General features: G+C 41.4%; 1 protein-coding gene across 1 annotated transcript in view; it reads left to right on the forward strand.

Moving 5' to 3' along the window:
- The first annotated feature begins 2,398 nt into the window (after positions 1-2,398).
- The window catches only part of SLC18A2 (solute carrier family 18 member A2), a 31,200-nt gene continuing 18,233 nt past the window's right edge, over positions 2,399-15,365 (forward strand). Inside the window, exons 1-5 of the mRNA XM_074908471.1 lie at positions 2,399-2,458; positions 2,594-2,743; positions 4,555-4,906; positions 12,543-12,601; positions 14,596-14,679. Coding sequence (XP_074764572.1) covers positions 2,623-2,743; positions 4,555-4,906; positions 12,543-12,601; positions 14,596-14,679 — 616 coding nt within the window. The 5' untranslated portion in view covers positions 2,399-2,458; positions 2,594-2,622. The remainder of the gene's footprint in view (positions 2,459-2,593; positions 2,744-4,554; positions 4,907-12,542; positions 12,602-14,595; positions 14,680-15,365) is intronic.

Here is a 15,365-nt window from a genome sequence, read left to right on the forward strand (position 1 = left end):
CCACAGCTTCCCAAAAGTAGTTGCTGGTTGGGCTGTGGTCCTACCCTTTTTCTGCTTGTTCTTCAGTAGACACAAATATCACTGGTTAAAGATAAATAAATATTAGTGAGGGAACAATTACTTCCCTGAATACAGTTTACACCTGCAAAGCAGCAAACCTAGCAGGTTCCTGACCTGCTCACTTCCTAGAGTTAACCACAATTTCATCAGCTAGAGTAGTAAAGCAATAGTATCCGTGCATGAGTAGGCATCTTTTCATGCAAATAAATGTATTCAAATGCTTTCACGCTTATCCGTGATAATAGTGCAGGCATGATTTTGCATATATATTTTAGCATTATTTATCAAACAATCAGCTGGCTGAAGGCAAGAGAAACTTGGACAGTAGAAAAGAGGAGTGATGTAAAGACCATCAAACAGAGTGGCCAGATGCTGTCAGTGTGAGTGTCAGCACCGCAGCGATAGATGGATGAGGAGGAGAAATACTCTACAAGAAAGGGCTGGGAAGGGAGGCAGGGGGAAGGGGAGATTCACCTTGTCACATAAATGATACAGAGAGAGAAGCCAGTTGTTTCTACAATCATATGCCTCATCAGAAATGGCTGGAAATGCATCTTATTTCTCTCCACATCTGTGTTCTGACAGGTGACAGAAACAGCAGCACTGCTGTCAGTTAACTCTCCTGTGAACTGCTGGGAATACAGAATACCCAAACCTGTGTTTCTTTCTCTGACAGAATATTGCTATCGACATTTCACTGACACGCATCCCCTATTAATGCTGTTTCTGCTGTTAACCAGAGCCAGTGTTTCTCTTCTCCTACTGTACTCCACACAGGTTCTCAATTAAACAATGTAATTTGTTGTCTAAGTGCCTTCAGGATCTGATACTTGGGAGATTAAACATTTCTCCCCAGTCCAGTCCAGTAGATCATACTTTTCTATTTCCTCTGAGTAGAGAAGCAAAAGCTCTGTTTTGAAAATTCAACTTCAAACACGAATGTGCCCAAATCCTGAAGTTCTGGTTAAAAAAGTTTGCAAAAGACAAAACATTTATAAGCCATCATTCGAGAGTCAATATCTTATTAACAGCCTTGGGTGATATCTGTAATGTACCAGCATAATAGGTCCTATAGAAAAATAATACATAGTGGACATGTCAAGTAAAATCGAAGCTACCTGCATGCAAACAAAAGAGGGATGTGTTGTCACAATATACTCTCCACTTTTCATTATTTTTAGAAAATCGGTGTATAGTCAATAACACACTGTATGAAGATTCACTGCCCGTTAAACTCCATCCAGAGATAGATTGGGGCCTAAGAGAGCAATTTAGACCATAAACATTTATTTTCTACTGTTACTCGCACCGGCAAAATTCCACAGTGTAAATGTCTTTTGTTATTCCTGAAGCTGGGTGTTTATAGCGTGATGACTGCTGCTGCAGAAGCGACAGGCTAAGTTTGAGCACTGCTTCCTAAGAAACCTGCATCAGTAAGGAAATCCTGTCGCATTGGAAATGGATACCACTGAACTGGTTAACATACACAGCAATGGATACCACTGAAGTGGTTAACATACACAGCAGGCAATTGTAGTGAAAGAAACAAACGATTTGTGTATTGATGATGGCATCAGCTTCAGTCTGACGTTGGGTTCTGGGGTCATTAACCTCATTAAGAGCCTTCCCTCAGGGTCAGTGGGGCTTTACCAAAAGTGAAGCCCAGAAGAGCAAAGAACAGTTCATGAAGTTCAGCACTGGGTGACTAAAAGAAAGTGGTGTATTATGCGATATGAAAGACAATGTTTTACAAAAGCGCAAATCTTTTTCAAAACATGTTTCTTGATCGGTTCAACACGGTTAATCTCTCTTTTTTTTTTAAGAGAGATTGAGAAGAAAAGCAATTCTTAATGATGACGGCCGAATGACACAGGCTGGGTACACCACCTGGAATTCTGTGCAGAGCAGACAAGAAAAATGAGCATTTTTAAACGCCAAAAGGCGCAAATCCCTGATTTTAGGAAAAGAAACAATCCGTGGCACTGTTTTCCATGCGGCCCGCCAACAGGGCACGCTGCTGGCGTGTCTAAGCGTTAGAGCAGGGACTTTTTTCCCCTCTGTATCTGTTTCGGCACACCTCCGTGGGCACCCGGAGGTTCTGAGGTGGCCCAGAGCTGCAGGCAGGCGGGCAGGCACCAGCCCCACCCGGCCCCGCTGCCTGCCCCGGAGCATCACTGCCCGGGGCGGGGGGGCGAGGAGGGGAGGCCCCCCCCGCGCCGTTTCCAGCGCTCCCGGGGCTCACACGGGGACCAGAGGTGCCGCCTCCGCCTCCTCCTCCTCCTCCTCTTCCTCCTCCTCCTCCTCCTCCTCCCCGCTCCTGCCCTGCCGGCTCGCAGCGGGCGGCTGGACGGGGACCGGCGCCGGGAGCTGGGAGCCGGGCCGGGCCGTCGGGGACCGGGTGCGGCGCGGCGAGAGTGGGGGGGAAAGGTCGGGAGGGGACCGCGGGGGCCTGCGGGGCCGGGGGGGCTCCGTCACACCGCGGAGCTGCCCCCGGGCTCCCCGCCTCGTCCCCTAATGGCCTTTGTCTCGGCAGCGAGGGGCAGCGGCGCGGGGACGGGGACCATGGCTTGGGGCGAGTTCAGCCTCCTCCGCTGGCTCCGGGAGGGCCGGCAGTCCAGGAAACTCATCCTGCTCATCGTGTTCATCGCCTTGCTCCTGGACAACATGCTGCTGACGGTAGTCGGTAGGTAGAATGGTTTCTGGGCTTGTGGTTTTGTGTGTGTTTGGTTTTTGTTTTTTTTTTGTCCCTTCCCGATTTATGCCAGAAATAATCTCCAGTGACAGATGTACTCCCTGAATGCACGATTAATGCTCTCAAACCAAACATTTTCAAGCACTGATTTTTTTTTTTTTCTTTGAAACACGAGTGATATTCTAGGTTTTGCAAACATGCTGCCATACGCATCGAAATCTCGCTTTATTTCTGTGTTAATTGCAGTATAAGGAAGGGTATAGAAAGGCCCTAATAATTCTTTCTTTTTTTTTTTTTTTTTTTTTTTCCACTAAACGCCACGAATACTTCACAACACAACAGATAACAGTATTTTTAGCTCATCATTGTTTTTTCTCCTGTGGTCATGTAACTGAAACAACAGGCTAGATAACATTGGAGATGCCTGTTTCCTTGTGATAGTTACTCTTTCCCCCACATTGGTCTTAAAATGATAGGTTAATAAGAAAACTATCTAACTGGGGTTTAAGAAAAGCACTTCTATGAGTTGGTTTAATAAAATAATCCAAGTTTTGATCAAAGTCAAAGATGCAACTTTTACTGGCTTCAGTGGCATAATGTCAAGATCTAGGAATCTACTCAAATGCTTGAACATTTTTCACTGGTAGTTTTAGAAGTCCTCGTATTCAAATGTTTATATGAATTTAAAGAAAAGGGTTCAGAGAAACGAGTGGTTTGTGGATGCACACACAGACACATGCACACACAAATGCACGTTTCTCTCAGAAGTGAACTGGGCAGTGCCGAGCCGCTCTCGAATGATGCTGCAGGTCAGGCTCTGAATCAGACTCCTGAATTTCTTGGGGCACTTCAGCCTAAAAGCTGATGCCACAATGTGGACCTTAGCAAAAAACTTATATATATTTTAGCAAGTCGATTTTGCATTTTTTTTTACACGAATATACTTTCTTATAAAGTTATTATCATTTAATACTTATTCAGTAATACATATGCTAGAAGCTCTAGAAATTATTGTAGTTTGCAGACTTATTGAAAGAGTGGGCTTCTTCAGGATGAGATGCAAGACAAGGAGGGGTGATTCTGTCACTAGTGTTAAATTGAATGAACCTGACATCTGTTTTTACAAATTCTGAAATGCTAGTTTCTGAGATACATATTAATGCAATTAAATTTCAGCTAAGATCCTAAGATATAAAGAAGATCCCTTCTGGATGTTCTTTTCAATGTAAATTTTAAAAAAATAAGGAGATATGCAAACATCAGCATGTTAGTTCTGACTACTTAATATGGGAGTGTTACTTTTTTCCCTTCTTATGGCTGTTACTTACCAATATTTTTGTGTTTTCTTTTAGAAATGTTTTTTTTTACATTTTTATATTTTTGTTTAACAATAGTTTCCATGTTTTTCTCATTTTTTCATGTTTTCATAATCTAATAAATGGATTTGTGCAGTTGTGTGCAACAAAGACTCTTCAGACATGGGTTTTGACACTTCTTACATTTTGCTTTCTGAATGACATCTGTATAGAAAATCTTACATTTATGAAAACTGGCAAAAAATAAAGACTAATGTAAAGAACTTTATGTTTTAAACTGCACTTCTGAGTTATGGGTGTGTTTTTTCCCATGAGCAAACTTCTATTTCAGTTCTGTGTTTCCGCTATTCAAAATTCTCACTAACGTGCTCTGTAGAAAAGCTTTTTTGGTTCCTAATCAGTGGCAAAGCAAACAAGAAAATTTGGTGATTCCATTTACAAATAACCTGATAATAAGATGCCAATATATTCTATTTGTTTTTCCAGTGCCAATAATTCCCAGTTACCTTTACAGCATCAAACATGAGAAAAATGCCACAGAAATCCAGACTACTAAGCCTAACGTAGTCTCAACAACGATGGACAATTTTCAGAGCATCTTCTCCTACTATGACAACTCAACAATGGTTACTGGAAACGAATCTGATAAGACACGACCCAGAGAGTTGCATCATACTCAGACAGAACAAATGATAGTAAATGTGACTCCTTCCCCATCTGACTGCCCTAAGGAAGATAAGGACCTGCTGAATGAAAATGTTCAAGTCGGTCTCTTGTTTGCTTCAAAAGCAACAGTGCAGCTAATCACTAACCCCTTCATAGGGCCGCTGACAAACAGGTATGTTATTTCTGCTACGTTACTCAGTTAGGATTTTATATTGATGTGTTACTCCAGACGAGTATGTCAAAAGAAGTATCTTCAACACTATTGTGGCCCTGGTTTACTGGCCACACTTTATCTGGAGGAATATTTTAGTGAAATACGTTTGGTGAACACTTCTAAACACCTGCATCCTTTCCAAAATAAATGGGTAAGCTGCACATGAGGCATCTGAGATGTCCGGTATCGTACACTTTTCCTCCAGCTCCTGAGACCTCAGGGTTTTAAGCAACTTTTGCCGAAATGGCTTTGAAACGTCTTCAATACGGTTATGTGGGGCCAAAAGGCAGTACAACACAGTATTTGCGAAGCACTGTGAATTGATGATATGTTACACTGCATTAGGCAAACGTGATACCATAACTGTAGGCAGGGTTCAGATCCCTCCCTTGATCTCACAGAGATACGCAGCTCTTGGTGCCATTTGGTATTGAACGATTCGGAGTCATATGAGGTAAGAATCAGTGGGAAATTCGTGTGGACTTCAGTGAAAAATGAATAAGTGTCAAATTTTGCTGATGCCGTGTTTGTCACTGAGTTCAGTGGATCACAGATTTCCATCAGTACACGATCTAGCCCGGCCTTCAAATTGTTCTCTCCAAATTCTTGCATATATATGCCTTGAACACAATATGTTTAAATGGTAATAGATTTATAAAAAATCTATCTGAGCCAGGATCAAGTATATAAGCACCAATACCAATGTTTTACAATGCCCCCCCAACCCAAGCACTAATGACTTTTACATGGAGACTAAAAACTATTTATAATATAATTTAAATTTTTGATGTTAATATTTTATTTTATTGTTATCATTTTGTGTAACTGTTCACAGAAGCAGCTGCAGTTCTCCTAAACAAAATATGAGATCAATCTCTGCAGGAAATAAACTCCAAATTGTATTTATTTGGATCACTAACTTTCATGTTTCTTATTTAAGCTGTTCTTATAAAGAAGAATTTTTCCTTTCAGAAAATAATATGCAGCAGAAATTTGTCCTTGTAAAACACTTCTGTTAAGCAGTCAATGCCTATCATACGTGACAATACCCAGAACAACCAACACACTTTAATGCTAGATATTTCAGGTTTTGAAGCCCAAACTACCTTTCTTAGGTTTTAAGCTTATATATATAGTCTGAGTGTTTAATTTCAGTCTGAGAGAAGAGTATCCAACTGAGGGCTAAACGGCGGTTTGACTCATAGTGCTGTGAGTTCAAAACCTGTATTCACTCCGTGGAACTGATCTAAACACAAAAGCTTTAAATGAGATAGTTTCATTTCTCTCTCATTTCACCTTATCTCCTACAGCATGCCACCTACACAGATATAAGTATGCCATCGCAAAATTACTTTTCCACAAATATTGCTGCAAGTTGAAGAGGAAAAACAGATTTTTTTGCTACCTGGATTTTCTGTGTTGTTCTGTGAGGATATGATAGCTCATCCACGGGCAAAGTAACATAATGTCAACTATTTTCATAATAGTTCTTTAGGTATTCAGATTTTCCTAGATGTTTAAATTATTGCCCTACTGATATTTACCTTTCTCTGTTAGTATCATCATTTCCACAACCTGCCAAACCAGGAGAACAGCAGTGATACACTCCACGTTGTCAATGACTTATTCAATAGTGCAGTTACATCACGCTGTAGACATGACCTCCGCTCTGTCTTTGGTAGACGTCTACCTAAGGAACAGGGTGCGTGTCCCTGCTGATGCCTCTCGGTGTGCCCGTGCATCCCAGGGCCAGACCCCGTGCTGCCTGTGCCAAGGCAGGAGGTAACCTCCCTCCCCTGGAGCCACCTGCCAGCACACGCCTGATACATCCTTAAGTTTGGCCGTGGGGCAGTAGATGTTCTTGCGGCATCTCCCTTTGCCTTTAGGAGCAGGGTTGGCAACACACGGGTGTGAACGTTAGTGCTGTGAGCTGAAATTTCCTCCTGGAAACATCCTACAGGTTTTTGAACGGGACTGAGTGTGTGGCTGCAATCGCAGGGGCTCGTTTGCAAGCTCAGATGCCCAACAAGTGCAAGAAGAAAAATCAAGGAGCACAGCATCCCAGTGTCCTGTGAGACAGACTCTTCTCTCATATCACAGAATTGAGTGTCTTAGTGGCAAAGTGGCCCTGAATTAGATTTAAGGATTACTGGTTTCCTTTTGTGCATTATTTGTATCTTGGTACCAGTATCTGCCTTTCTTCTGAGAAATGCTTAGTGGGAAATATCAGGTAACACATTTATCAATTAACTGCAGTAGTCACTGGCAATCCCACCCCCCAGAAGTTGACATTTCCTAATAGATGAGTTAAAAAACAATGTGAAAATTGTGATTAATTGTAAATGAAACAGAAGATATCTGAGCTGTCATTATAAAGACTTCCTTACCACTGATAAGCTGTTTAGTGATAATTGTTACTGCCGTTAGTACTTTTGCAAAATTTCATCAAAATATCACAGCTTAAGGGGAATTAGTTGCTTAGTTCAAGATTAGTGCTCACGGTTTTTTAGGATGCCCAGGAAGCTCCTTTTTCAATAAGTTGCACACTCTGTTCATGGTTTTTATTTTTCAGTCAAATACAGTTCAGGAGTGGTTTAAATTGTTAAGTTGTTAATCAGGTATGGCATTCAGTGGGCACTGGCTTTGAGTGCTTGAGTTGGTACAGGATGCAGCAGAATGTTCTATTCATACGAGTCTGTGCCACTAATTATTTTAGGTTTTCTGGAAGTTTTGTAGGCAGTTTTTCCCTTTTTCTATAACTACTGGAGGTGTAGATTTTTAAAAATAAATTTCAAAATTGGTTTCGTTCAAGAAGTAAGTTCTGCTAAAAATATTTCTTTTTAAAGCCCAGCTCTTCCCATGGCATACCAGACAATACACACGCCTGGCTTAGTGAACTGATATGCAGTTCATGAAACAACACAATTTACCCTTGGTCTAACAAAGTCCTAGTGAAAGAAACGCTAGATGATGGCTTTGCCATAGGATGTCAACACCACAGTTCCCACCATGGCATGGTTTCAGGGCAGAGCTAATAACATTTTGCAGCTCAGATGCACATTACGTTTTTCCTTGTAGTGATATTGTTAAGCAACTGCACAAATAGCACAGCACTTGATACAGGGCACTTTGTGAGGAGGATGCACTGGCAAGGGGAGATTTAAGGCTCTGCCTAATCCTTTCCAGTGAATAGAGTGGGCAAAGGCTGCTGTGTCCTCTCTAACTAACTGATTTGCTCCGTTATGTTTTTCAAACTCTTACCAAGCTCTGTGTATGAGGCTGTGAGTCCAGCTGTGCTAGCCCCACAGTCCACGACAACCAATGAATGTCTCTCCTGCCACATCTCTCTCGCCCTTTTTTATCAGTCTGAAAAAATATGTAAACCTTGTGCTTATCCATAGTGCCCCAAAAAATCTAAAAATGGACAGATATTATAATCACCATTTTTACACCAGCCCGACTACAGCTTTGAACTTCTTTGCGTGAGAGTGAGAGAGTGGCTAGGACCATGATATGTTCATGACCAAGTTACATGCAAAGAATGAGGCAGAGAAATAAATAGCATTTGTAACTACTTAGTTACAGTTCAGTTCCAGTGTAAGCTTTCCTCTCAGGTTTTGGCAGGTGATTGAAATGCCCGGTTCTGCAGATTGGACAAAGCCCCTCTGCCTACCCTGTGCTACAGTAAGGACCATGGAGGTGGAGGGTGCATGGCCCACACTCCCTGTCCCTGCCGACCCTGCACATTCTTCACACACACTCAGTGGTTCATCAGTTCATAACCTCGAGGAAAATATTCTTCTTGACATACATCCTCCCTAGTCTTCACTGGCAGTGAGGAAGAAAGCCCGACTGCCAACCAGGCCAGACTTAACAAGGGGTGCTCATAATGGGACCGGTGTGGCTGCGTGACAAGGTTGGAATCAGTGAATTTGCAGCACTGTAATGGATGGATAATTAGGCTCTAATCATCCACAGCTGCTAACCTGGTCAGTGTAACCTTTATTTTACTGCTGCACAGGACCCATCACTTGGTTGTCTTATTGTAGGGTAACCTTGTTAATGGGTATAATCCACTTCCAAACAGTCCTGCAGTCTGGGGCCAACATGGGACTGAAACAGAGAAATTTAGGCATTCTCCATCACTGGAAGCCTTTCCTCTCCCTCCTTCAACTAATGGCTCCAGCTTTTTCAGAGATCAGAAATACTTCTAGAAAGCACTTTTAGCTGCAGGTAGCCTTGGTGAAACAATGCTGGACTGTGCTTCAGGTTCTGTTGGAGGGTTTTGAAAGGAGTGCCTAAGGAATACATGCTTGAGCGTGGTGACAAGAAAAAAGGAGAGAAGACAGGCTCTAATATTCTTTCGTGATGCATGCATGCAGAGGAACAAAATGTAGAGATAACTGTGATGGAATATGTCATGCCATGGCCAAGTAGAAAATGCATATTCACAGGTTTCACGTGGCAAGAACATGAATGGCCCAGGACCAAGGCACAGATTCATTCAATGGTTGGCTGTTACAAGTGGTGCCTCTCCTTCTGTGGTTATTTATGTCATATAGTGTAATTGTTCACCAAAAACTCTGTGCTCTCTAATATCTGTTGGACAGATCAGGGAATGCAGCTGCAGATTAGATGTTTGTGGTAGCATAACTGCCAACTAATTAGTGCTGCTATTTCAGGAAGAGGCAGGGTTTGCTAAGAGGCAGGGTTTGCTAAGATTATGCAGGAAAGGACAATCTGCATATCTAACTAAATGTCAGCTGGATGTGGGTAAGACTTTCCCCTGAGCAAGAGCAGCCACAGCTTCTAGAGGTTCAGCGGTCTCAGTCAGGGACCAGATTCAGCACACCAGAATCATGCATGTCCAAATTGTGGGTGAAGCTCCGGGCAATTTGTAGCTTTCCAGAGGATTCAAATGACTTGTTTAATTCAGCACAAGTATATGTCCTGTGCTGACCTGTATACCTTTGCATCAGCTTGTATGATGGATCACTGACAATGCAGACTTGGGCTGAAACATGCCCACAGAATCTAGTTTTGAAATGATTCATTTCTGTGAGGAGGAAAAGGTATGTGTTAGACCTTGGTATGTGTGGTAAAGCATCATGGTCTGCTGGGTAGAAGGAGGACTGAGTTCTGCTCCAGTTCTGCCCTCATCACTCTCTGCTATGTGTCACTTCACACCTTGCTCTGACCCTGTTTGTCCAAGATAAAGGAAGAAGAATATCCGTGACCTAAAAAATTAAGAACAATGCTTGAACAGTATTTCAATGAGCATTAAAAGTTACTTAGAAAATACTTCTTTTCTTACAGCCTTCAACCACCAGCAACTTTCCAAGCGTAGGAAGCCTATGGGAAGAATTGAAATCTGCTTTAGCTTGACAGAGTATCATTTAGAACTATTACAATGGCCCTCCTCTTTAACTCATTAATGTTTATGGAAGATCTCACAGCTCATGTCTCTTATCTAGTGATGGGAACATGAATGTGGGAGCCAATTTGGATAACATTTGTCTTCATGCAAGTAACTGAACTTTGATTCGGTGTGCTTGTAGCAGAAGCAAATTGCTGTTTCAGGCCCCTGTGTCAAGTCTAATTGCTTGATTTCTGCACTGAAATCAGACTTCTCCCCCACAGTGTTCATCCATACAGACACAACCCTACTTTCCTTTGCAATGGAAGAAATCATAAGGACATTCAACTTTTGCTTTTATACCACAGAAAATGATGACATCACTCCCCAACAGCAGTAGCTATACCTGCAGGGTTTGGTTTGTTTGGGTGTTTTTGTTTTTTGTTTTTGTTTTTCAGCTGTACTTCTATCAGTGCTTTCTTTAATTGAAAAATTTAAATCAAAGCAATTACGGTCAAACTCTCTGTGACCTGTTCTGTCTGAGCCCACTGGGAAGGGAGGTGCTCACTTCAAGCTCTGAGGCAGGCAAGAAGTCAGTAACAGGTAATTTTTTCTTTCCTCATGTACATAGAAATGTTAGTGGAGATCATCATCCCATTGTATAGCACCTATGATACACACAGCAAGAGAAGGGACAGGCTTAGAAGAATCATCCACTTTAAATAAAGCAGATGAAAAAAGGTAGCATTATTCTCTTGCAGGCCAGTTATCAAGTTGCTGAAAGATTAAAATGATTGTCATAAGGCCACAGAGGAAGTCAGTGATAGTGCCAGGGATTTCATGTGCTGTGGAGACACCAGACCAGTTAAGTACCACGCAAGTAACTAGTTTCTGCTGGATATTTGTAACACCCACTTACAAATTTCAGCTAGAAGAATCTGTGGACTACATTTTTGTCAGATTTTAATGCAGTGATGATATTTAAGGCAAAATCATTCTTCGTTAGAGATTTCTGTGGCGTGTAGAAATGTGCGTGCTAGATTTCTTTCATTCACAGAACTCAGATGTTACAGTGAGACATATAATGAACATTGAGCCCTGCACTTCAGAGCGTTTTCCATTACCCAGGGTCCTTAATTGCATAAAAATTATATTAACAAAAAAACAAAGCTCAGAATAATTGTTTTGGTTTACCTGTGTCGTGACTGCTATTACTGAAAATTAAAAGGGCCATTATTCCATGATTCGATTGACCTACTTCAGCCAATACTGCCAATATAAATGCCCAATACTGTCAAATCATTGAAAGTTGAAGTCAGTCAGTACTCCTTTGGAAAGAATCATCCATTGTTGAAGAATTTGGCCATTAAATAATGTCTTTTTGCAAATACATTTGAGATACACAATCCTACAAAAAAAAGAAGCCGTGAATAAAGTGTTCTGAATAGAATATACGGTCTTCAGAGCTACCTGGGTAGTGTTTTGATTCTAAGGTAAAAAAATAGTATATTATGAATTTTTTGTAGAAATTTCAGGTTTAGCTGCTCATAAAAATGTATTTGCTTTCCAGGCAGAAAAATTATTTACTGGAAACTTGAAAATACTTATAGTAACCAGGCATTTCTACAGGATGTTTAGAGTTCTAATGAAGAAGTGGGCTGATGAAGAAAGCTTTGATCAGCTCCACTTTTACTCCTAAACCGATGGAAAGCAAAAATATTCTCAGGCTCTTTGGGACTTTTCCAGTGCTCCTGGCTGAGACAGAACTCCCAACAAAGCTGATGACAAATTTTTCCAGTAAAAAAGCCATTGGTTTGACCGTGTCTCATTATAGTCATTGTCTCATGAGGATGGAAACAGATGAGCATTGAAACACTACTGGGATATTTCAAACTTCATCATGCTCAGACAAATCTTCCCTTCTCGTATCCTTGGCAACCCCATGGAGGCCCAGAGGGGCTTTATTGAGAACAATTATGGTGGAACAAGAACAGGGCAATCGGATTCTAATGAGTGAAGGATTTCTTCCAGGGATTTCAGATACAAAGTCTGCTGTGCCAGATGAAAAGGCATTTCTAACATGGACAAATTTGATCATGTGGTCCACAGTAAATAGTTCAAAGCCTACCGAAGAGCTACGGGTTGGGTTTTTGCAGTGTGTGCATTCATGTGATGAAGTCTAACTCAAAATGTCTGTGAGACAATCACAGAAATGTGAATGTGGATTTTGTTTTCCAGAATAGGCTACCAGATTCCACTGTTCGCTGGCTTCTGCATCATGTTTGTGTCAACAATCAGTAAGTTCCCACATTTTATTTAGTCTGGCCCAGATTAAACTTTTAAATAAATGATCTATAATAATTACCAGTAGGAATTCTTCCTCTTGATGTAGACAGACTGATTTCCAAGGAGAATTTAAGGGTGGCTGCTCCATGTGGATGGTGGTGCTGATGAGATTTGACAAGTGTGCTGTTATGAACATGCTCTAAGAAGTTCACCACCTTCCATCCCACCTTGGCTGGTCTTTTCCTTAGCTGAACCTATCTCTTGAGGTTTTTGTAAACTGAAGCCGTGCTCAGACAGTTTTAAACTGATAACCGTGGGAAGGCTGTTAGCCGTGAGAGGGCTGTTTTGCAGGGTCCTTAACAACTAGCTATTGTAGGGGCTTATCAGAAAAATCCTGAGGCTGCAGTGGCTTACGGGTAGAATATGAGTCAACTGTGTTATAGCGTTGCTAAACATCACTGTAGGATGTGCAAACAGGAGCATAGCCTGCAAGTCAGCTGAGATCATTCGTCTGCTCTAAATAACACTGATAAGGCCTCAGCTGGTGTTTTATGTTCAGTTTTGGCATGGTACTTAGAGCAGTAGCGCAGATGGAAAGAGTAGAGAGAAGAACATCAAGGGTCCTTAGAAGCCTGTGAAGAACGATTAAGGAACCAGGTTTGCTTTGAAAGGCAGATGTAAGGCATATCATAGTCTATGACATAAAGGAAGGGAACAAACAGTTTTCTGTGTCCACTTTACATAAGGAATAACAAGCTTAAAACTCTGCCAATTTATGTTAAATTTTAGGAAAATATTTCTAACTGCAAAGGGACTGAAGTGCTGGAGAAGACTACCTGATCTTAAGAGTCTCTGACAACTCTGGATTTTAGGAACATGTTGGACAAATTTTGGTTGGGACAGCAATAAGAGTAGTAAGCCTAGTTTATGACAAAGGGGAGTACTGTTGATTTGCAGGCATACTTTCTTCCTTTATTTTTCTTGATTTTTCTGTGTCAGCGTGGGTAGGGATTTTTGTAAGACCCAGTGAAAAGCCACAGGGTGGGTGGGAGATGTGCATGTGCATCTTGTTTAGTTGGTGTGCAACAGCTTCCCCCAGTTATAACCTGTCTGGCAAAATTCCTTAGGTGGCCAACATACAGGAGCTGAATAATTTTTTAAAAGCTCACTGTAGATTTAATGACACTGACCACGACACAGGCTCTACAGGCAGAGATGTGCTTGGGTTTCTAGGACATTACTTTCCAGTGTTGTGGATGGGGAATTGATCAGGACTGATGAGTGCAGCATCTGGGGGCTCTGTCCCAAAAGGCAGAATAAAGTTTGGGGTAAAATCTCTTGGGGAGAGATAGAAAGGCACCTCCACAGGTGCAGTTTCTCTGGTGGTGTGCTGTTGGGAGGATCAGGAACATGCTGTAGCCCTTGAATGGGTGGAACTGGCTTCCCTGCACATTCAGCCAGCTGTGCTCCACAGCATCTATTGCAGAGCCGGCAACACCAGGGTAAAACCTCTCTCCACCCATTTACTTATTGGAGGAAACATCAGCATGTGCATGCACGTGGGTGAGTGTGTGTTAAACCCTGCTTTCCCTGAATGCCTGGAGCTTCAGACTGGGCAGCCTTAAATGAAGCAGTATGGGGAGGCAGGGCTGGAAAGAAAGGTCTTGTTACTCCTCCTGTGTGCAGCTGAATCAGAGCAGGATGTAATCAAATCCTAACTAATTAGTTAAAACTGCTTGTGTGCTTGCATTCTGTGTTACCAGGAGGCTTAGACACCTGAGAGCAATTCAACACTGACACATCTAAATGCAATAAGAGAAAATAATGCAGTTAGCATCGAAAGTGGCACAAGTCACTGTAAACACTTGACTAAATTGTATGAAGTTTTTGTGATAGTTTCACAAAATCTAACTTTTTAACCTAGTTAGAATTAACCTAATTTAAAAGATTTACCTCTGGTTTTTTTGTTGTTGTTTTTGTTGTTGGTTTTTTTTTTTTTCTGTAGTGTTTGCCTTCTCTGGAAGCTATACATTACTGTTTATTGCCAGGTCCCTTCAAGGAGTGGGTTCCTCTTGTTCTTCAGTGGCAGGTAAGAGGAGAGTTGATAGAGTGAGATGCAGATCACCAATTCTACCATTTTTAGCCATTTTCTGAATAGTATTTTGTCTGCACTTTCAATAATTAATACAAAAATATTCAGTTAAATCAATGTTTCTTCTGTCCCTTTCATATAAAGTAGCTCAAAAGCAAATGTCTTTTCAGACTTCCCTGGTATTTGGGTTGCAGGAAGGGAGAGCACTAAATGAACTGCACTCTCCCTGGGATTTCTGCATCTCTGTCTTCAGCATTTTAAATTCATTTTAGCCATTTTAAAGGTCATCGGGAACTTATGTTGGTACTTAATATAGTAAGGATAGCAGCTCTGTCTATTACTGAAATTCTTTGTTATAAAATGTTGTTTTCAAGGACTTACCACCCTGTCTGCCAGTTTGGACTCAGTGTACCGGTCCCAGATTTCCAATACAAGGTTATAATTTTTAAATTAATAGGTGAAATGGAGTATGGGTTTTCAGCCCAAATTATTCAACTATTTCTGAGACTTGGACTAGAGAAAAAAATGTTTTGTTCATGTTAGAACGTTTCACAATCTTTTTTGTAGAAAAATTTCCTGTGATGGCAGCAGAAATATAAATTTGGCTTGGGAAGGGAGGTAAATACAGCATTTTGTCAAGAGTGTGTCTTTTGGCTTCCTTGGGAAAATTCCCCCTTCCAAGT

The sequence above is a fragment of the Athene noctua genome, chromosome 5 (genome assembly GCF_965140245.1).
Source record: "Athene noctua chromosome 5, bAthNoc1.hap1.1, whole genome shotgun sequence".
Classification (NCBI taxonomy): domain Eukaryota; kingdom Metazoa; phylum Chordata; class Aves; order Strigiformes; family Strigidae; genus Athene; species Athene noctua.